Source organism: Zingiber officinale, chromosome 1B, assembly GCF_018446385.1.
Source record: "Zingiber officinale cultivar Zhangliang chromosome 1B, Zo_v1.1, whole genome shotgun sequence".
Classification (NCBI taxonomy): domain Eukaryota; kingdom Viridiplantae; phylum Streptophyta; class Magnoliopsida; order Zingiberales; family Zingiberaceae; genus Zingiber; species Zingiber officinale.
Genome location: NC_055986.1, coordinates 126,968,282 through 126,991,989, shown reverse-complemented (window position 1 = coordinate 126,991,989; position 23,708 = coordinate 126,968,282). Strand labels below are relative to the sequence as shown.

General features: G+C 37.1%; 2 protein-coding genes across 4 annotated transcripts; one reads left to right on the top strand and one right to left on the bottom strand.

Annotated features, from left to right (window-relative positions):
• Nucleotides 1–13,427: 13,427 nt before the first annotated feature.
• Nucleotides 13,428–14,690, top strand: LOC121997413. The gene is made up of 2 exons (XM_042551841.1): nt 13,428–13,676; nt 13,772–14,690. The coding sequence occupies exon 2, from the start codon at nt 13,865–13,867 to the stop codon at nt 14,537–14,539; it is 675 nt and encodes a 224-aa protein (XP_042407775.1). The 5' UTR covers nt 13,428–13,676; nt 13,772–13,864; the 3' UTR covers nt 14,540–14,690.
• A 1,487-nt stretch (nt 14,691–16,177) lies between these two features.
• On the bottom strand, nt 16,178–21,669 carry LOC121978133 (putative casein kinase II subunit beta-4). 3 transcript variants are annotated; one of them, XM_042530512.1, is made up of 6 exons: nt 21,520–21,669; nt 21,180–21,423; nt 18,540–18,758; nt 16,893–17,002; nt 16,642–16,807; nt 16,178–16,502 (listed from the first exon to the last, which is right to left on the bottom strand). In XM_042530512.1, the coding sequence occupies exons 2-6, from the start codon at nt 21,394–21,396 to the stop codon at nt 16,372–16,374; spliced, it is 843 nt and encodes a 280-aa protein (XP_042386446.1). In that variant the 5' UTR covers nt 21,397–21,423; nt 21,520–21,669; the 3' UTR covers nt 16,178–16,371. The 3 variants fall into 3 exon arrangements, with proteins under 3 accessions (XP_042386446.1, XP_042386449.1, XP_042386455.1); XM_042530515.1 differs by having other exon boundaries at nt 16,645–16,807; nt 21,180–21,669; XM_042530521.1 differs by having other exon boundaries at nt 18,540–18,755; nt 21,180–21,669.
• Nucleotides 21,670–23,708: the final 2,039 nt, after the last annotated feature.

Genomic DNA, 23,708 nt, shown 5'->3' with positions numbered 1-23,708 from the left:
AATTTGACTTTAAATCCAAAATCGCATAATTGACTTATACTAAGCAAATTATAATCAAAAATGTTCAACAAGCAAAACATTTTTAATTGATATATTTGATTATAATTGAATTTCACCTGTACTAATTACCTTTAGCTTGTCATTGTTTCCAAAGACAACTGATCCTAGGTTTTTGAACTAAATATTGGTGAATTTATGTTGGTCCCTAGTCGTATGTCTGGAGCAGCTGCTATCCAAAATTCATTTATCCAGAGTTTTGGATTCCTACAAATAACGTAGGAGTTAAATCAAAGTTTGGTTAAACGATTTTCAAATGTTGTGAGTTTAGTTATTAGGTTGTATTTTAAAATTTTAGATTTAAGTTATAAAGTTGATTTAATTTTAAATTTGAATATTAAAGTTAAGTTTATTAATTTAATACTTAGATTTAGGAATTAAATTAAGTTTGGATTAAGTTTAACTTATGTTCATTTAAGTTAATTTTAAAATAATTTTAATTATTTTTTAAAAATAATTTTAATCAAGTTTTTAAACAAATTTAAATTAAGTTTTCAAATAATTTTAATTAAGTTTTTTAAATAATTTTAATTAAGTTTTTTACAATAATTTTAATTAAGTTTTTAAACTAAGTTTTAATTAAGTTTTTTTTTAATTAAGTTTTTAAAATAATTTTAATTAAGTTTTTTTAAATAATTTTAATTAAGATTTTAAAATAATTTTAATTAAGTTTTTAAAATAATTTTAATTGAGTTTTTAAACTAAGTTTAGTTAAGTTTTAGTTTAGTTAAGTTTTTAAACGAAGTTTAGTTAAGTTTTCAAACTAATTTTAATTAAGTTTTTAAACTAATTTTAATTAAGTTTTTAAAATAATTTTAATTAATTTTTTAAACTAATTTAAATTCAGTTTTGAAACAATTTTAATTAAGTTTTTAAAATAATTAAGTTTTTAAAATAATTTTAATTAAGTTTTTAAAATAATTTAATTAAGTTTTTAAACTAATTTAAATTAAGTTTTGAAATAATTTCAATTAAGTTTTAAAGTTAATTTTAATTAAGTTTTTAAAATCATTAAGTTTTTAAAATAATTTTAATTAAGTTTTTTATAAAATAATTAAGTTTTTTGTATTAATTAATTATTTTGAAAAAGGTTGTTGAATCCATGATAGATTTGAACTTAGCGTTGGGTTAATCAAGTAAGCTTTCTAAGGATAAGTTTTCAGTTTAGTGGCGAGGCATATGACCTTATGTATCAACGGTGGACCACTTGCTGAATACTTTCCAAAATAGTCTTGCCCAAAAAACTTAATACTAAGTTTTGATCTAACTAGCTCATGTTTGATTGGGATAGCTTCAGTCAGATCCACTGAGTCTAGTGCACCATGTAGAATACACAAGATTCAGCCTAGACATGCCTTCGGCAAAGCTTCCTTGACGTACTATCATCTCAATCCATTCCGATGCTATGTTATAGGGTTTGGTAAACCTTTTTAACTAACCGTTCTAAGTAGAAAATAAACCTAAACCTAACATGTAAAGTTGATTGATCAAGTTGGTTGAACAGTTTTTCTAATTGCTTCTCCTGAGTCATAACTTAGATATGGTCTATCTAAGTAGTGCATCTAACTTTTAGGGATCAAATAGAGATTTGGTTTAATTAGTTTGGTTAAACATTTTATTGGAACCCATGCTTGGACTTGACTTCTAACATTTTGACTAATTAAAGATAAATATGGTTTATTTGTTTTATTTGATTTATAGTCAAGTCCTGATTTGTTATACATGACTCGTTGCGATCCAAGTACCATATTTAGTCCTTTAATCGAGCGTGTACTTGCGAAACCGTCTCTCTGGGAAGCATTTTAATATTAAATAAATTATTTAAAAGTAAATTTCTTTTATTTACCTTGGACTCATCGGTTCCTTCATGTAGCTTTACCAGAAGGTCCCACAGTTTCTTTAGCGTTATCATAGGGCCCGACTCAGTTCAACTCTTCCATTGTGAGCCCACATTGGATGGTGTTGATCGCCTTATAGATTAGTTGTGCCTTCTTAATCATTGGGGGAGTCCAATTTTCTAGTTCTAGTGGCATTCCATTTTTCAGTGGAGGTGTGTAGCCTTTCAGTATTGTGAACCAAAGCTCGATGTTAGACTTAAGGTAGCACTCTATTCTGTTCTTCCAATAACTGAAGTTCTCCCCTTTGAACAGTGGAGGTCGGACAGTGCTATATCCTTCTTGATAAGAATTTGTCATACTTGCAGCCGCAGAAATAATAAGAGAAATTTCCAAGACTCTTGTTTTGGGATTAGCAGTGCGAGATAAAGGAAATAAGATTACAAGAAAAAGAAAATTTTTAAAAGAAGAGAAGAAGTTTTTAAAATTTATTCAAAAAATTGTTAAGTAATTTCAGAACTACCGGGCTCTAATACCAATTGTAGGATAGAAAGAGTGTGATAGAGGGGGGATGAATATCGCTCTTTTCAAAACTCTCCTTTTCTTTTTAAAACAAAGTAACATGGTGGAAAATAGAAACTCGTTTCGGTTACTTGGTTCGGAACCTACGTCGACTCCTACTCCAAGACCCACGATCCTTGATCGCACCGTTAGGTAATTCACTAAAACTCTTCTTTCTGAAAACCTCGGAAAGAAGCAGTGCATACAATGAAATGAGTAAGAGAGTAACAGACTACTATCTTACTAGAAAATGAGTACAATGCAAGCTTTAAAGTAAATGTATACCGACACTATATGGGAGATGAAGCTTGGTTGGCACTTGAACGAAGTAGACGCTTGCTTGAAGATGGGTTATAGAGCAGTAGCACGAATAGAGAGTTTCCACAATGATGAACAGACAACTTCGTTGCAGCCTCAAACCTCGAGCTCTACTTTTATAAGAATCGGTACTATTCGGTCCACCGATCCTTAGGTTGGGTTGACCGAACCCGCTCCCTGCCTTCTTCGCTGAGATCTGATCCTTGGGCATTAATGATGTTTAATGGTTCAGTCGACCGACCTCTCTTTTTGGTCAACCGAACGGTGAACTTTCCCCGTTTGTCAAGATTCTTCATTAATGCGTCATTCCGATGCTATGTTATAGGGTTTGATGAACCTTTTAAACTAACCGTTCTAAGCAGAAAATAAACCTAAACCTAACATGTAAAGTTGATTGATCAAGTTGGTTGAACAGTTTTTCTAATTGCTTCTCTTGGGTCATAACTTAGATATGGTCTAAGTAGTGCATCTGACTTTTAGGGATCAAATAGAGATTTGGTTTAATTAGTTTGGTTAAACAGTTTATTGGAACCCATGCTTGGACTTGACTTCTAACATTTTGACTAATTAAAGATAAATATGGTTTATTTGTTTTATTTGATTTATAGTCAAGTCCTGATTTGTTGTACACGGCTCGTTGCGATCCAAGTACTATATTTAGTCCTTTAATCGAGCGTGTAGTTGCGAAGCCGTCTCTCTGGGAAGCATTTTAATATTAAATAAATTATTTAAAAAGTAAATTTCTTTTATTTACCTTGGACTCATCGGTTCCTTCATGTAGCTTTACCATACGGTCCCACAGTTCTTTAGCGTTATCATAGGGCCCGACTTAGTTCAATTCTTCCATTGTGAGCCCACATTGGATGGTGTTGATCGCCTTATAGATTAGTTGTGCCTTCTTAATCATTGGGGGAGTCCAATTTTCTAGTTCTAGTGGCATTCCATTTTTCATTGGAGGTGTGTAGCCTTTCAGTATTGTGAACCAAAGCTCGATGTCAGACTTAAGGTAGCACTTTATTCTGTTCTTCCAATAACTGAAGTTCTCCTCTTTGAACAGTAGAGGTCGGACAGTGCTATATCCTTCTTGATAAGAATTTGTCATACTTGTAGTCACATAAATAATAAGAGAAATTTCCAAGACTCTTGTTTTGGGATTAGCCGTGCGAGATAAAGGAAATAAGATTACAAGAAAAAGAAAATTTTTAAAAGAAGAGAAGAAGTTTTTAAAATTTATTCAAAAAACTGTTAAGTAATTTCAGAGCTACCGGGCTCTAATACCAATTGTAGGATAGAAAGAGTGCGATAGAGGGGGATGAATATCGCTCTTTTCAAAACTCTCCTTTTCTTTTTAAAACAAAGTAACACAGTGGAAAATAGAGACTCGTTTCGGTTACTTGGTTTGGAACCTACGTCGACTCCTACTCCAAGACCCACGATCCTTGATCGCACCGTTAGGTAATTCACTAAAACTCTTCTTTCTGTAAACCTCGGAAAGAAGTAGTGCATACAATGAAATGAGTAAGAGAGTAACAGACTACTATCTTACTAGAAAATGAGTACAATGCAAGCTTTAAAGTAAATGTATACCGACACTATATGGGAGATGAAGCTTGGTTGGCACTTGAACGAAGTAGACGCTTGCTTGAAGATGAGTTACAAAGCAGTAGCACGAACAGAGAGTTTCCACAGTGATGAACAGACAACTTCGTTGCAGCCTCAAACCTCGAGCTCCACTTTTATAAGAATCGGTACTATTTGATCCACCGATCCTTAGGTTCGGTCGACCGAACCCGCTCCCTGCCTTCTTCGTTGAGATCTGATCCTTGGGCATTAATGATGTTTAATGATTCAGTCAACCAACCTCTCTGTTTGGTCGACCGAACGGTGAGCTTTCCCCATTTGTCAAGATTCTTCATTAATGCGCCATTAATGTATTTATTGTTCAGTCGACCGATCCCTTGGTTCAGTCGACCGATCCCCTTGTTCAGTCGACCGATCAGGCAATCTTCCCTCTTTTCTTAGGCTCAAACTGATCTGTGTCACATCATCAGTGTGCGGTCAGCCGATCCTTTTGTTCGGTCGACCGATCATAGCTTGATCGAACTTTGCTATGCTTTGGTCTGAACTTGTATCTGCTCTAAGTTAGCCTTGTTCGATCGACCGATCCTTCTGTTCGGTCGATCGATCAGGTCGAACCTGCAAAACAATGTTAGACAGTATACTCCTGCAAAACAGATATTAGCATAGTAATAATATATATGATGCATGAGTAGTATTAGATAGTAGAACTGTCTTGATCTCAACTTGAAAACCTTCCCAGTTTCTTCAGTTGGATCAGCTATCTTAGGTTGTTCCTTTTAGGAACACGACCTCACTGCCGCTCCTTCAATTACTTACCTCAACCTGCCTGCCAAACATGGTCCTCCAAACATGTTTGGACTTTACCGCTTTGCATTGGATCGGCCACCCAGGACTTTTCCTCGATCTACGATCCTCTAAACCTATCGAGCTTCTCCGCCAAGTGTTGAATCCTCTTAACCCACTTGGTCTTTCCGCCTAGCTTCCACAATCTGCTAAGTCTTTCCTGCCTAGCCTCCAACTAGGACTTTCCCAGTTGAGTAAATAGCCTGCACACTTGGTCAACTTGTTAGATCACAACAAGACTTAACTTAAACCTTTGACAACATCAAAACTAAGGTTTGACTCTGGTGCAACCTGCACCAACAGATACCAAGACTTGGTCTTGGAGTAAGTAGTGTGGTAGAAAGAAAGGAATAAGACAAAAAAAACTCAAGTGGTGTTACACCAACTTAAGCAAAACTGAAACAAAAAAGGATTTATTCGAAGAGGTAATTATACCAATTCAAATAGATTTGAAAAACTAAAATCTAAATAAACAGAAAAAGGAAAGAAACAAAATCCCCCTTGCTTGATTGATAGTTGCACCAATTTAGACCACTTGTAGGATCATAACGCACGTGAGAAGGCAGGTGAATAATGTAATTTTAAAATTTAACCTTTTTTAGGTTTTGAAAATGAGTACGCAACAGAAATAATGTAAAATAGAAACTAAAAAAGAAAGAACACAATAACTCTAGGAGTTACTTGGTTCAGAGCTTTCGGCAACTCCTACTCCAAAACTCACAATCTCTTGGGCCGTATCGATGGGCAATCCACTACAATCCTCTTTCAAAACCGCCGAAAGAGGGAATCGAGTATAATAGAACAATAAGGACAAGTGTAACAAATTACACTTTCCTTTATGCAGTAATTAAGTGCAAAAAGAACTTTGTTACCCAACACTCTGAAGAAGATCGGATCAAGCTCGGTGTTGGACGAATTCTCAGCAGTAGTCGGGCGTAGCAACATCGCAGCACAGTAGAAGGACAAAGTTGGAGTAGCCGGAAACTCGAAGGGTCGCATATTGAACTTGTAAGTGAGTTGTGTAGAATGCTTGGTTGAACCCTTCTTTTATAGGTTGTTTAGGACGCCTCCAAGCCTCGTTCAGGGAGCCTAGTCAAAGGCACCTCTAATTGCAAAATTAATCTCTAAAACTTTGGTCATGATAAGCTCCGCTTACTGTGGCTTTTATCTTCTTGAGGGTACCTTCAAGCACTCTGAGGTGCCTCCAATGTACCTCGAAGGCACCTCCAATGCCTCTAGGGCACCTCCACGCCACGAAGCTTTATCCACAGACTTATCTTCTTGATGGTACCTCCAGCTCATCGAGGGTGCCTCTAAGTTGTGATCCGAGGCGCCTCAAAGCACCTTGGAGGTGCCTCGGACATTGTGTTGAAACCCTGTGACAATTTTGATATAATTAAACAAGTTAAGTTAGGTCATGTTGTGTCTGACTCTTGTGTCTAAGTGTGCAAGAGCTTAGGAATACAAGAAGTCAAGCGGAAGACGTAACTAGCGAGAAGAATAGCACGGGAAGGGAGCCGATAGGTTCGGTGCATCCGAGAGATGAGGTGCTGTGGAAGAGTACACCAGTGGACGAGAAGGACGTACACGACATTCTGAGAGACCAGAAGCCGGAGCGGAAGCCTGCTCGAGGAGAAGGTCGGAAAATGGGTCCAGTGAGCCCTATTTCGGATGACCGCGATCACCCAAGAGATCGAAACAGTAGAAGAGCGAAAGGAGGCTAGAATTGCTGTTGGAGGTGCCTTCAAAGTGAATTGAAAGCGCCTCTACACCTTCACTGTGGAAGGTGCCTTCCATGGATGGAAGGCGCCTTTGATGAACAGTACGAAGGCACCTTCCAGCCCTATGAAAGGCGCCTTCAACCAGGCTAATTTTACCGTTGCCAAGGGATAAAGCTTTATCCTTTGGCACCTCGCTGGAGGCGCCTTTCAACCTGTTCGATGTGCCTTCCACCCACGGATAGGATTTTCCAAGAGCTATAAAAAGGCCCCTGGAGCTAGGAAATAGGCAACAACTTTAGTATCAACTCTTGTAATCATTTCCTAGCAACTGCCTAAGCTTTTCAACTAGTGTAAGAGACTTTTCTGCTTTCAACGAAGGAGATTCTTATTGCGCTTTCACTTATCTTGGATTAACAACCATCTAGGTTGTAACCAAGTAAACCTTGTGTCTCTTTTTTCTAGTCATTATTTTAATTTATCGTTATTGTTACTTTTAATTAGAGTTGAAAGAACGGGAGAGGTATTATTTTCTTTTACAGGCAACTCACTCCCACAAGTCGGCCGCCAAGGGTCCTAACAAGTGGTATCAGAGCCAGGACACCTCAGAATGACTAACTGCCGACTGAAGCAATGAGACGATGGCCGATGTAAGCATTCACCCACCTAAATTCAAGAGAGACTTCGCGCAATGAAAATGTCGGATGGAGGTATTCTTTAAAATGGATTTTGAAATTTTGTTAATCATGAAATATGATTTTGCAGTTCTGAAAGATAAAGAAGAATATCAGTGAACGAAGAAGGAGCAAACCGACTTCGTGGCGAATGGTAAAGTAGAATTCCATCTACTCAGTGTCTTTCTGTCCCAAGAAGTCAATCGAATTGGTAGCTACAGCTCCACCAAAGAGCTCTAGGAGAAGTTCATAGAATCCATGAAGGCACTTCTGAAGTAAAATTGGCAAGGCGAGACATCCTCTGAACCCAGCTGACAAACCTATGAATGAACAATGGAGAAAAGGTAGCGCAACTCTAAGCACGGATCAAAGATCTCATCACTCAGCTTAACAATTTCAAAGAAATGGTAATGAATCGAGATTCAATTCGGTACGTGCTCAATGTCTTCCCGAGAACTCCAGAGTGGTCATCCTTAGTAGATGCATACTACATCTCTAAGGACTTCGAGGTAAGTACACTAGAGAAATTGTTTTCTACCTTTAAACTTCATGAAACTCGATGTGCATATTCTAAATATATCGAAGAGTCGAACAACGATCTTGCCTTGAAAGCCAAGATGGAAGATCCTGACTCCGAAGCGTTGATCGACAAAGATGAAGTGGCGCTACTGGTAAGAAAGTTTAATAAATTTATTAAAACTAATAAATTTAAATCTCAGTCAAGAAAGAATTATCAAAACAAAAGGAAGGTTTGATGTTATAACTGCAATGAAGAAGGGCACATCAAGAATGACTACCCAAAATTGAAGGACAGGGACAAGGAGAAAGACAAGGGCAACAGACCAAAGTACAAGAACTTGAAAGTCGCATGGGATGAATCATCATCCTCTGAGTCCGAGATCGAGGCCTTCTCCAAGCTAGCCCTAATGGCAAGCCATCAAGAAGATAAAAGCAGCTCAGAAATGAGCATTGATAAAGGGGAAGGATCATCAGAGGAAAGCTGTGATGAAGGGGGAGTGTCCGATCACAAGGTAAGTGAGGTATGTGCACTATCTCCCGAGCAGTCTTTTAATTTTATCAAAATGCTTTCTAAAAATTTGTTCAAATTATAAAAAGAAAATGCCAAGTTAAAATTAAACTTAGCAAATTCATGTCCCTTAGAAATGTATGATAATTTGAAATTAGAAAATGATAAATTGAAAATTCAAGTCAAAAGTTTGAAGAATGATCATGCATGCTTGAATTTGAATAATTATCAGAAACCAAAATCTAGAAAGTATGGTAGACTAAACTGGTATATTAGACATCACTAGGGGAAAATTAGGAATATTCCTAAAAATTATGTACCCCCAAATTTTTAATTAACCCAGTAGTTAGGAACTTATATTGGGTTCCAAAAACATACTTAAAATAAAATTCTTTTTAAAAGGGTTGAATGCAAGAAAGAAAATTAAATATTAATTTCTTTAAAAGGCTTTATCTAAGAAAGTGGTTGTTACTCTAATATTCAAGAAGACCTAGTGTCTCGCCATAGTCTCGAAGTCTATTATTGAAATAAATATTTAATTGACTAACTATTAAAACGATTTACTGTTATAATCTATTAACAAGTTAGAAATTTTTTTTCAAAATATTTTTTTGCTAACTCTTTTATTTTTAAAAAAATACAAAGTATGACTTTATGAAAATTAATTTCAAAATATTCTAACTTCTTATGTTATTTTTCCTATTTTTTGATGTGATCAAAGGGAGAGGAATAGGTACAAGTTAGAGATTTTAGGGGGAGATTTTAAATTTTGCAAAATTTTGAATTTTACAACATTATACTTAATGTTCCTAAAATGTTATTATTGTAATTTCTTTACAATACTTTTATTGCATTGTTTTTACCTTAACTTGAACCTGGGTTGATGCACATCAAAAAAGGAGAGATTGTTGGAATCTCGTGGTAATTTTGATGTGATCAACCAGGTTAAGTTAGGTCCTATTATGTTTGACCCTTAAGTCTAAGTGTGCAAGAGCTTAGGAATGCAAGAAGTCGAGAGGAAGACGCAGCTAGCAAGAAGGATGGCACGGGAAGGAAGTCGACGGGCTCGGTGCATCCGAGGGACAAGGTGCTGCAAAAGAGTACGTCGGTGGATGAGAAGGACGCGCGCAACGTTTCGAGGAACGAGAAGCCAAAGTGGAAGCCTGCTCGAGGAGAAGGTCGAAAAATGAGTCCGGGTGAGCCCTATTTCGGATGGCCGCAATCACCCAGGTGATCGGAGCACCAGAAGAGCGAAAGGAGGCTGGAATTACTGCTGGAGGCGCCTTCAAAGCGAATTGAAGGCACCTCCGCACCTTCACTGTGGAAGGCGCCTTCGTACTGTTCATCAAAGGCGCCTTCCAGCCCTATGGAAGGCGCCTTTGACTAGGCTAAGTTTATCGTTGCCAAGGGATGAAGCTTTATCCTTTGGCGCCTCGCTGGAGGCACCTTCCAGCCTGTTCGAGGTGCCTTCCACCCATGGATAGGATTTTCCAAGAGCTATAAAAAGACCCCTGGAGCTAGGAAATAGGCAACAACTTTAGTATCAACTCTTGTAATCATTTCTTAGCAACTATTTGAGCTTTTCAACTAGTGTAAGAGGTTTCTCCACCTTCAACAAAGGAGATTCTTATTGCGCTTTCACTTGTCTTGGATTTACAACCATCTAGGTTGTAACCAAGTAAACCTTGCCTCTTTTTTCTAGTCATTATTTTACTTTATCGTTATTGTTGCTTTTCATTAGAATTGAAAAAAGGGAGAGGTATTATTTTCTTTTTTCAGGAAACTCACTCCCACAAGCTGGCTGCCAAGGGTCCTAACACACTATTCATCCGAGGCTGATTTTTGCTCCTTTCGTTCTGTAAAGTGTGTTAGTCCAAAAAATAAAGTATACCTTGCAAAGCAAAGCTATCACAATAATAAAATAAGAGTTTGTTAATTAGATCCTATTTATCCAAGACCATGATCTAGTCAAGGTCTCAGTTTAGGGATCTAAAATGGACCTAAACGTGACCTGCGCCTAAAGTCCCTAATTGAGACTCGTCCTCATTGGAACACTCTTCTCTAGTATCTTACCTTACTTACCATGTAGAATTGCTTTACTTCTTTACAATTCACCAAGTCTTCCCGCCAGTATCAGATCCATAGACCCAACTGGACTTCGGTGAACTGTTAGGTCCCGTGGACCAACCGAAATTTCTACCAGATATTGGGTCACTCCTTGACCTATCTGGACTTTTACACCATCTATCAAGTCCTCTAGACCTAGCTGAATTTTAGTTTGGTGTCTAACCAGTTAAGTTCTGCACACTTGGTAAAAAGAGTAGATCACAACACATCTAACTTTAATCCACTTGTTATTCATCAAAATTTATTTTTGATCATTGGTGCCAACAATACCAACAATAATGTGTAGCACCTAATTATCCAACTAGCTGCTACATGTTGTACAGCTAGGGATTTTAAGTTGTAGCATAAATCCTAATAATATATTAGGATTAGAGGGAATTACAACTTAAATTGAAATAACTTACTATTGAATAAATTGTGTAAAATTGAAATGACTTAAATTGACAAGTTTCTTGCAAATTATATAACCAAAAAAATAAATTTTATAAAAAAAGTATTATTAACATTGTAAGATTGTACGTTGTAAGCTTCAAAAGCTCTTATTGCATCCTCTTTACTCTCGAAGTACTGGTGTATAATGCCCTTAAAATGATTAACTTGTGCAGATACTTCTATCCAGGTGTCATAAATACTCGGCTGGTGCTTAATAAAGACAACATATATTTTCCCCTATATTAATTAAATATATCATTTAGAATCACTTATAAATAATATATTAGGATTGGAGGAAATTACAACTTAAAATAAAATAACTTACCAAGTAGTTGTTGCACATTGTAGAAGCAAAATGTCCAAGTAGCTGTTATAATGTGTGTTAGTACTCTGGGATAGTTTTGATGTCGTCAACTAAGTTCAGTTAGGTCTTATTGTGTTTGATCCTTGTGTTTAAGTGTGCAGGAGTTTAGGAACACAAGAAGTCGAGCGGAAGACGCAACTAGCGAGAAGGATGGCACGGGTAGGGAGTCAACGGGCTCGGTGCATCCGAAGGACGAGATACTGCGGAAGAGTACATCGACGAACGAGAAAGACATGCACGATATTCGAGAGACGAGAAGCTGGGAAGGAAGCCTGCTCGAGGAGAAGGTCAGAGTTGGGTTCAGGTAAGCTCAACTCCGGTTAGCCGGAGAATCACCTGCACAAAGAACTATGTGAAAAGATAAGCTTTGAGCTAAGTTGCCCTGTGAAAGGCGCCTTCCATGGCTGAAAGGCGCCTTCAATGAACAGTATGAATGCATCTTCCAGCCTTTGATGACATCTTCTGATAGCCATTAACCGCGAATAGAGTTTTATCCGAATCAGATAAAGCTTATCTAATGGAAGGCGCCTTGGACCATCTTGGAGGCGCCTTCAAGTTGCATATAGAGTTTTATAAGGATTATAAAAAGACCCCTGAACCTAGAAAATAATAAACAACTTTTGTATTCATTTCCTAGCTTATTTCTAAGCGTTCAAAGAGTTTAAGAGGCTTCTCCGCTTTTAACAAAGGAGACTTTTTTTAGTACTTTCATTTGCCTTGGATTAACAATCACCTAAATTGTAACCAAGTAATTTTTTAACCTCTTTAATTTTTAGTTGTTTAATTTCTTTTGTTATAATTGTGCTACTAATCTAAGTTGGAAGATCGGGAAAGGTTAATTTTAGTTATATAGGCAATTCACCCCCTCTTGCCGGTCCCGCTGCACCAACAACGTGTAGCAACTACTGATCCAAACAATTACTACACATTATAGCAGCTAAAGTCCAAGTAGTTGCTACAATATGTAGGAGTTAACTGTCCAAGTAACTGTTACACGCTGTAGCAGCTAAATGTCCAAGTAGTTGCTACAACATGTAGCAACTAACTGTCCAAGTAGCTGCTACACATTGTAGCAGCTAAATGTCCAAGTAGCTGCTACATGTTGTAGCATGCATCGGACTTGTACGTTGTAGCATAAATCCTGATAATATATTTGGATTAGAGAGAATTACAACTTAAAATGAAACGACTTACCATTAGTTATGAATTGTGGAAAATGATATTTAGTAAGTTCTCTGCAAATTATATAACCAAAAAATAGTAAGGAAATATTGTTTGGATTGTTCAAGTAGCTGCTACACGTTGTAGCACTTAGGGCTTGTACGTTGTAGGATAAATCTTAATAAAAAAATATTGTACAGAGCTGAAAAACTAGCAGTGGAATGGAAAGGTTTATGATCGAGAATGGATAGGAGTGTTAAGTAAAGTAACGTCGACTATGTTTGCGGTGGCAATTTGGGGAGCTTCCAGCTAGCTCGAGAATATATATGTAATTGTTTAGCTTGCAGTGTCTTTGCTTTACTTATCAGTAAGAGCGAGATGGAACGGAAGATGACGATGAATTAAGGAAAGAGTGAGAGTGAGAAAAATTTAGATTTAAAAAAAATCAAGAGATTAAAAGCCTGAGTGTGAGGTTTTGAATAGAGGGTGATAGGTGAGGCAGAATAAAAAAAAATTAATAATGTAAAGAATTAATAATATATGGCCACCGCGGATGAGAAATGAGTATTTAAAATCTATTTATATTTTCCGACCAAAGAAATCTATTTTTATTGGCAATTTTAAGTTCAAAAAAAAAACCATTTTTTGTTACTGAACAATCTTGAAATACCGAACCCTCTCGATCGTCCCTTCCTTTTATCTTTGCCCATGCAAACAAAACGTAATGAGCAAAAAAATAAACAAAGGAACGGAGCCGATCAGTTGAAGCAGTCAATTAGGTCGACGATTCCAACGCAGTCGTGGTAATATCCAGGCCACTAGACCGGCTGATGTTCCTCCCTCGCCTATTCCTCCAAATTTGAACTCGTCAAGATCGCGAACCTTCAGTTCATCCTCTTTTTTATTGTTATTATTTTTGTCTTCTTTTTGTTTCGATGTTCCGTTCCGATTCGTCCCCTGTTCTGAGAGCGATTCAAAGTATGAATTACTTGCTGAATAATCGCTTAAATTATAAGTTTCCTAGTTTATTCTTTTCCTTTTTCGCTCATCGTCATCTTCTTCTTCTCTCATAGCTTGGAATTGAGAAGTAAAGGAGGAGGATTGAAAGGTGTCTCCTTTAAAATCTGTGCTTGAGTTTCTTCTTTGATGGCCGAGACGAGGTGGAGATGAGGTGCGCGCGGCATCCTTTCGAGGACGGCATCGGCGTCTGCGCCACCTGCCTCCGTGAGCGCCTCCTCGTCCTCGTCGCCTCCGTAGCCGGGGGGACTTCACCCTTCGCGTCCCCTTCCCCGGCGCCCCTCTTCTTCCGCCGCTCTGCCTCCCCCCGCGTCCCGGCGGCCTCCGAGAAATTAAAATCCGCCAAGCCCTCCATCCTCACCAGCCTCTTCGGCCGAGGCCTCGAGAGGAAGCCCCGGCGGTCGAGCTCTTGGATCTCGGCGCTTCTCCACGGCGGTCGCCCGGAGAAGATCAAGAATACCTCCCGCCCGTTCTCGTCGACCTCGAACCGGGGCATGTCTCCTGAGAATAGGCGCGAACCGCCCCTGCCGCGACAGAGTAACATCTCGCCGACGAGGTCGGCGACGGCCGAGCACCACCGGCACTGCCACTCCAGCGGACTCTCCGGTTTCGCCATATGCTTCAGCCCGCTGGCGACGGCGAACCACCCCAACAACAACCGACGCACCCGGGTGTCGGAGTTCGGCTTCTCCGGAGAGCTGCAGAGGGCCGCGGCGGAGGTCCAACGGCGTCCGCGCCGGCAGCTGCGGCGCGCGACCGCGACCGCGCCGGCGCTGGGGCACGACCGTTCGCGCAAACTGGTAGATCTCGGTAAGTTCAGTTGAATGGACTTTCCAAGATTGTTGTTAGTTCGATCACCTTACCTATTGTTATTGTACTTGCAGTCTCAAAACATAATCTCTCTCTCTCTCTCTCTCTCTCTCTCTCTCTCTCTGTGAATGATCACTTTTGGTGGATTGGATTCTCTTATTTTTGTCGTTGGCCAATTTTAATTTCATATCTCTTCGTCCCCAAATTATATGATAGAAGTTAAATCACGGAGTCTCAAGTCAAATTTAATTTGTTCAAAAACAAGCAGAAAAGAGAAAATCAGATAAAATAACGATAAATATTCACGTGAAATCCTCTATGATGATCAAGGAACTGAGATATATAGTGTCAGAATGGCTGGGTGCTGATGGTGCACTACCTAGCTAGCTATCGGTGTCGATCGCTATTGATGAGCATTGATTCCAGCTAGCTGTTGGTGCTGTTGATTTAACACACATCAGGTCGATCTGGACCTTCAGGTATGAGGTTGGTGATAACTAAAGTTGAAGTGGTCTATGAGGCCTGCAGAAGAAGCATGCATGATGGCTATAGATTGAAGAGAGGAGAATTTTCGACGTCAAGTGTTACGACGATATACTGAAGAGATACGTACAGGAAAAAAAAAAGGTGTAATTATTAGAAAATGTAAATAATAAAACAATAAAAAAGAATCATGAGAATTAAGATGAATGTTTATATATTTTCAGTTGATTTTTTGTTTATCTTTTCTCTTTAAAATTAAATATTGATAGCCTTTTTGTGTCTTGAGATAATAAAAAATACACACTTAATTAACTGATTTAACTTTAGATTTAGTATATTACGAGTTAAAAAGAAGAACAAAGTTAAGTGAAATGTAGGAGAAGAGGTGCACTAGGAGTCTGAGTTCTATGGCGGCTCGATGGAAGGGTTTTGGCTAATTTATTAAACTCAACTATTGGATCATTTGTTCACAAACAATTTTTTTTTCAATTAATGGATTATTCACTGCCATAGATAGGTTTTTCAAAGAAACGCGCCTGAGTCAGAGTTTTAACAGAGTACAGTCATGATTCATGAGGTTGAGATTCCTAAAAGGCACGTCAACATGAGAGATGAATAGGTTATATTGATTGAATGAAATATTTTTTGTAATAGTTGAAATTTTCATGTATACTTTGAAAGAAAAATTGCTATAAAACAACTTCTGAAAGGTTTCTATAGCCAAACTGACTTTCAATGGAGAAGCACTACCTCACCACCCTAATCAAACTCAAGTTTTCTCTAACCACAATTAAAATGTAGTAACCAGTGAAGTGGCAAATTTTAAAGGACAATGAAACAGTGAAGTGAAATTATAAAGTTATGTTCAAGAAAATAAAACAGGTGTACAAATTTTAAGTATATTTTCCTATCCGCCGTGAGGGAAAGAACTGAAGCAAAACAAAGATAAAACTTTAAAATCAAAGAAATATCACTTTGTGGCAAATGAATCCACATTATGCAGTCTAGAACATCTGCATCACTAATATATGAAAAACAGAAATTAGTATGCAAGAAACTTTGATGTTACCATCATTCAGTAGCCATGGAGGATACACGAATTTAATATCAAATCACTTTCAAAAAGTAAAATGGCTAAACCAACATGCCAAACCAATAACCCTGCAAACTGAAGCTAGGAAATGAATTGATTCTGTAAAGTTGAACTTGCTCAGTAGTTACAAGATTAAGATAAAAATTTTTGAAGAATATTAAAGCCCAATATAAACAGTTGCTCATCATCATCTAGGGCAAATCAACACTAACAGAAATGGAAGCCCTCCAGTCAACAGAATTCTCAGCATGTGGCAGCTCAACTTCACCATCATGGTCTGTGGATTTTATAGCCAAACACCCTAGGTATGTATTTCTGAGATGGTTTTTGTGGCTTCAGGTGCCCATACGTCATGAGAAACAGGTGAGGAAACGTAGTTCCAAAGTAAGCTCCATCAATATCTAGAAGGGTCAAGGATTTAAATAGGAGTAAGCTCCATCTATATTTTGCAGTTGACGTACTTGTATTTAGTTGAATATCAATAAAAAAATTAGGAGAAAAGCTACTTGTTGTGAAATTTACAAGAGGGAAAAAGGATACTGCCTTGATACTTGGATCTTGGATAGTATATATCTTCACATTTGGGACAATATACTTTCACAGTACTTGATCGAGGAATGTCAGATTGTCCAACAGGAAGACAAGGCTGACCTGAGCAGTAAACTCGAGGGCATCTTCCAAAATCATAGTTCTTAAACTTTTCAAGCTACACAAATTGTCACTAGAACATGTCATAAATGAAAAATAAATAAGTAAAAAAGAATATATAGAAATTCAAAGAATAATTTTACCATTGCTGCCATCCCTTTACTGGTTAATATGTACCGAACATGAATCATACCATACAGCATTTCTGCTGCTGATTCAACCATCTCATTTTCTTCCTCAGTGAATGTGTCTCCTGCTCAGTCAATAAATCCATTAAAATTACTGAGTTTATTACACTACAAAGCTTGCAATTGACCAACTAAAAGTAATTTAAAGAGCTATAGCAATCTCAGGTAGAAAGTGCAATATAATAAAATGCATAAAACCCAGTTGATCACATACATTTCATATTTTATTGTTTCTATGTGTGTTCTCTATTAGTGTGCATATGTTGCTGTTCGGTTGCATATGCTAGAGGTGACATAGCTAGGGTTATTTTTAGAAAAAAAAATTTGTATCTTGTTGGTATAATCAGCTCATAGTTATATTGATGAAGAGTTGTGGTTTGATGTTTGTTGATTATGTTAAGTAGGTCAAAATTGACCGAATACTGGAGTGTGAAAGAAGACCAAGTGGTTCGACACCAATTAGACATACAAGCCAATGTGCAATAGGTACTAGTCATGATAGTGTGCAATATTTACTAATCATAACAGTGTGCAATATTTACTAGTCATGACATACATGTAAGCATATAAACCAGAAGATATATTGAAAAATAATATGCGAAGAATTTTCAGAATATCAATGTCTAATTCTTATACAGATATGCAAGAGAAGTTCAAACTATTTCTAAAATAAATAGTGGAAATAAGAAGGCCGCTTTAATACCAACTTCACAGTCTAAATTATAATCTCAATTGACTCAAAAATTCCTAAATTAAGTATATGTTATTTGTATGTTTGAACCAAAATCACAACAACCAAACAAAATGTTCATGTAGATATGATTATTCTAACATGACTTCATAGAATTATGCATCAGGACATCATTTCCTTTCAGCGATGTACCAGAAACACTTCAACTTATCTTGCAATTGCCAGATTTGCCTTACATTTGGTGTTTCCCAGAATTTTTTATTATCAGATAGCATTTTCTGATCAATGAATGGTATACTGAATTTTAAGAAAATCACTCAAGCAATTACTTATCACACTATTGCCTATAGGATAAAGTTGTAGATTTACCAAAAAGTAGAAACAAAGATGATAGATATGTAGTCTTCAGGTACTTTTTGCCTTCTAGAATAAGGAAATCATTGTGATTATACATGTCCCCACAACCATAATACTCTTTCTTGAGAAGGAAATAAGCGTTCCAAATAAAGATACTTCTGTTATAGTAAAGGGATGATAGGGAAACAAGTATACTTGTAGCACATATATCCCATCCTATGTGCATTCTATAAAAAGATACAAACACCTAGTCGAGCAGCATGAATGTATTTATAACAGCTTAGATATGTAGGGTTTGCATCCAGGAATATATTTTAGCATCCAATTAATTCAAACAAGAGAAAAAGTTCTATGAAATGATGGATAGTTCTTTCTGAATGTGGTATGAACTTAATGTGCCAAAATACCAAAGCTAAAGAAATTGAAAAGAAGCATTATGAACCAAGCAAATGGAAGAAAATTGATTATAAATTTTTGCTCAAATTACAAAACAAGATCAAGCCTATGTGCTGCAAGTTGTCTTGAAAGGGGGACATAATTCCAAACGAGCTTACCATGAGAAGACTCGACATCCAAGATCAAATCAAGAGCATAATCATAATATGGAACTTGATTGCTTAATTCACATAGATTGAAATCATCTTGTATATAGTCATCATCAACTTCGCAGAAGAACTCATTCCCTCTTAGGTTACAGAACCATGAAATCCAAGATGAATCTTCCATGTCAGATCCACTAACATCTGATTCTTCACTATCTGTTTCTGATTCTTCTAAAGCAGACAGAAAAAGTAAGGCTTATAACCAATGAATGGTGGAAACCCAATAAAATACGAAATTCACTAAAAAAAATCAAGAAAATCAGAGTTATCCAAAACAAACAACATATGTGTGTGAATGTTCACACACTAGATGGGACACCACTGTATTTAATTGGCAGGTGCCATCATTTACATGCAATGTTACAATCAATAAACTAGATGAGAACTGAACAAAGACTCTTAGAGTAGGGAAGGTTTAAAATTAAAATGCATGTTTCCAAATGAAACATGGGAACTCTAAGTTGAGATCATCTACCTTGCACATCCATATAATTGTAAAACTAAATATAGAAATGGCAACAATTATCGGAAAAAGATAGCAATAAGATTGCGAAGAAATCATATGGAATGACAAGGGGTAGAGACCGCTATCCCATCTGACAATCAAAAGCAACAGAGAGCCAAAACAACCAGCTAACCTCCTTTTTTGAACTATATGTCCATCCAGCTAAACTTAACTTGCAGAGGAACTTTGACAACCAAGGTTCTGAACATAAAGCCGATCAAGACCAAGTTCTACGAATTAAGAGTATGGCATTTCAGTAAATAAAATCCTAATTGAAATATCAATGCATCTACAATGCCATGGAATCATAAAACCATTATAGGCACTGAGAATAAAGTAAGGAGTTTTCCACTGAATTAACTAATATTTTTCACAAGCTATTGGATGCTTAACACCTTGACTAACTTGGGTATCACATGTAGAGTTCCATGGGATACCCACAACCTTGAGGAGATTGTCCCAGGTGATCAATTTGGGATGATGACTTTGGGTATCAGCACATTTGGCAGAAAATTTTCTGTTGAAGCACTTCCGGAGAAACTAAACATGAAAAGTGCAGCTCAAATCCATAATCATCTTTAAGGCACTATGTCAATTTAAATAGCAATAACCTACTTGCGCAACAATACTTAGATTGAAAAAATAATGGAAGCCACCTGTATATCACCACCTTTGGGGGGAAAAAAAGGTATCAGTCTTTATTGGAGATTGGAGATGTTTGCATTCCAAAATCCAAATTTGAAGATTGGATAAGAAATTGTTGTCATGATTCACTTCTTTCCTTCAATTTGTTTTTGAATAAAATGAAAGAAAAAAATAAGCAAGATGTTTGAAAGCATGAATTCATAACTATGAATAATTAAAGATCCACAATGGATTATACTTATTTTATAAGACAATGAATAAAAAATTATGGACAAAACAAGAAAGGATTGCATATGATCTTTTTTATTGGGTTAGAAAAAATTTTATGATAAGAGTTCATAGAAAATTATTGTGGTGGGTTTCAAATAAGAAAGGATTATATGATCATATATTATAATGTAGTAATGGGAGTGTGAATTGTGGGTTTAGATCAAGGCTCAGTTCTAAGTCTTTATTTTTTATAATAGTACTAAATGAACTTTAATTTACAGATAGTATTATTCTAATTGATGAGTGTTAACATACACAACTCAATTGAATTGTAAAAAAAATAAGTTTTAGAAAGGTTTAATTTAAGCAGAACTAAAACTAAATCCATAGAAATTTAATTTGAATAAAAAAAATGAGTTAATAATTAATACGTATGGACATGGAAGTCCTTTTTACATATTGAATATATTATTAAACAAAAAATGGAGATTTGGATGAAAATATCAATATTAAAATAAAGATTGGGCTGTTCAAATGGAAAAGAGCTTCTGAAGTCTTGGGTGATTATCTTACGCTCCTTAGGTTAAAACAAAAATTCTAATAAAACCACAGTAAAACTCAGAATGTTTTAAAAATCATAATATTAAGCAATCAGGAAATAATAAGTAAATTTTAATATAGCATAGATGAAAAGTTCTAAGATGGATGCGTGAGATTACTATGAAAGGTAAAATAAAAAATTGAGAACAATTGGGTGTCGATAACTGATAAAATGGGAAAAAAAAAATAGATTGAGATGATATGGAGACACTTAAAGGAAACTGATAGACAACTAATCACTTCCATAGTCAAATGACTTGAATCATTTAACAAAGAACAGATTTAAAAAGAAAAAGAAAGTCTAGTTGATATTGTAAAAAAGTGATTCAATTATCTGAATTTTACTAGCCACATAACATTGTATAGACTATAGAGATCCATAGTAGTTAAGATATAGTAGTTAAGATCCCTGCAGCTGATCTAAATAGATTAGACTTAGGTAGCTTGATGGTGCAAATGATGATACTAGTATATGTGTTATTCATTCCCGATACATAAAAGACCATAAACAGATCTTGAGGAAAAAAAGCAGTAATCTCTTAATGCACATGCTGCGTTCGACAATCTAAAAAAAAAGTGCAATTTAAAACCAAAAAATAATAGCGAGCAAGATAAAAGTGAGGAAACCCTACCATCTGAGCACTTGTTATTGGACAAGGAGGGATGCTCCGGCTGCTTCCCGGAGGAGGTGGAAGGTACAGACAACCTATCCTTTTCCTTTAAATCCATAACCCTCAAAGCAGTCGGCGGAGACTTCTCCAAATGATTGTCGAGGGAATCTCCGAATCTCTTACGATCTGCGGCTCCAATTTCCACCTTCGACCCGCTCCCTCCCCTATTCCAATGCATAACTACCACCTCCAAAACCCACTCAATCTTATAGCAAAAAAAAAAAAAGAGCTCAATCTCGATTCACCAGAACATAGCAAACGTAAATAAATGGAAACCCTGAAATCGAAGAGCAAAACCAACTCTGTTTCCAGAGGCTCTCGATTTGCAGAAATAGGCGAGAGTTCCGGAGATGAAGTGAACGAGAAGTCTGTATTCTCCAAAGCGAGAAAAGACGGGGAGGAAGGAGCGAGGGAGAAAGCGTGCTCGCGGCTTCGGGATCGAAGGATTCGACAGATTGGAGAGGAGAGTAAAAAGGGTAATTATCGTAATGCGTTGGCACTCAGCAATTCGAACACGATTGAACTTCGTCCGTCCGATGGAGAAATTCCGGGTGGATGTCATCGTGCGTCTCTGACAAAGTCTCTTAGCGACGACGATTGCATCGGAGCCGTCAGATATTTCACGGGAATTGTATGACTTTGTCTCCAAACTTTATCGGCTTGTTTGAGGTATTTATTAACCATATTTATGGAATTTCAGATTAACAGGGTCACCATCCTAAAAAATTTTATTAAAAAATCTCAATTCGATCTGATCCAAATTACACAATCCAAATCCGGATAATCGTAATAATACAATTAAAATATTTTTAATTATTTTCTTTTATAATTTTTTTTTATTTCAATATTTTATCATTATCACATTAATAAATATATATATATATATATATATATATATATATAAATATATATATATATATCTTTATATATATATGTATATATATATATATATATATATATATATTGTCTCAATGCCTCCTGCACGATCATGAGCCCTACCGCGAGCCCTCCTTGTCGCGAGCTCTCCCTGCCGCCTGCTCTCCCTACCGTGAGCCTCCTGCCGCGAGCCCTAGCTCTCCCTACCGCGGGCTCTCGGAACCGCGAGCCTCCTGCCGCCTACTGCCGTGGGCCCTAGCTCTCCCTACCGCGGGCTCTCGGAACCGCGAGCCTCCTAGCTCTCCCTGCCGAGGTCTCAGCTCCTCTCCGTCGCCGACGAGTAACAAGTGGCCCTTGTGTTGTTACCCTTGTTCCTCTGGTCAAGTTAATTCCGATTCAGAACCCTAAGTCCATGTTCCCTTCGATTCGATCTGTGGATTCATCTCCTTGATTCAATGTTCCCTTTCTCTCATTTGCAGTAGATCGATTCCGAGAGGAAGGAGGTCGTAGGCCCCCTTCTAGAGCGCGTCAGGACCCTCAAGATCGTAGGACATTTCCTCCATCCCCTTTTTGTGTCCTTATTTATTTGGAATACTTAATTTGATTCATATTATCGATGTCGATTGTTGCAGGCGCCACCGCTTCTGAACTCGCTGCCTTCAGCGGAATCCGGCTTATCAGATATTCTTGTTAGAAAACTCTCCTCATCGTCCTCGGTATGGTGACCATGCTTCTTGTAACGCCCGCCCCTCCTGCTAGTAGGGCGGGGTTACTTGCAAGGGGAAAACATACATGCATATTAAAACTTCTTTTTAATATAAAACAGCGGAAGTACTTATTTTTTTATATTCTTTTAATGAACGAGGTCACGATGTCAAATTTTATCATAAACCTGAATAAGTATCATGAAGTCATGCGAAACATTAACATAAATAAACTTAGTTCATGTCAACATAAAATAACATAAGCAGGTCTTTCTCTTTTTCTTAACCGAGCCACCACCACATATATCTCTTGCCTCTCCTGCGACTCCCCTAGTTTATCCATTCTTTGTCTTTATCTGCGATACAAGGAAAGTAAGCTATAAGCACACAGGCTTAGTAAGATCCTTTCCTACTCACAAAAAACGTATTTCATATCATAATCACATAAGCATATAACAATGGAGACATAATCATCTAAACATCGTATCATGTAAACAGAGCATCATAACATATCATATCATTAAGAAACATCATGCTATATCATATCATAAATAAAAGAGCATCAGGTCATATAGATCATAAGAGCATATCATATCATAAAGAAACATCATGATATATCATATCATAAATAAAAGAGCATCATGTCATATAAATCATAAGAGCATATCATATCATAAAGAAACATCATGATATATCATATCATAAATAAAAGAGCATCATGTCATATAAATCATAAGAGCATATCATATCATAAAGAAACATCATTGATCCGGCGGTAAGAACAGGGGACCCCCGTTCTGGGGAGTCAACGCCACGTGGAAGTCAAAGGGCCAGGTGGCCGACCGGAGAAGGGTGGACTGACCGCCCGGCCGGCCGACCGGTGTCTGACTGATGGCAAAAGGTGCCCCGG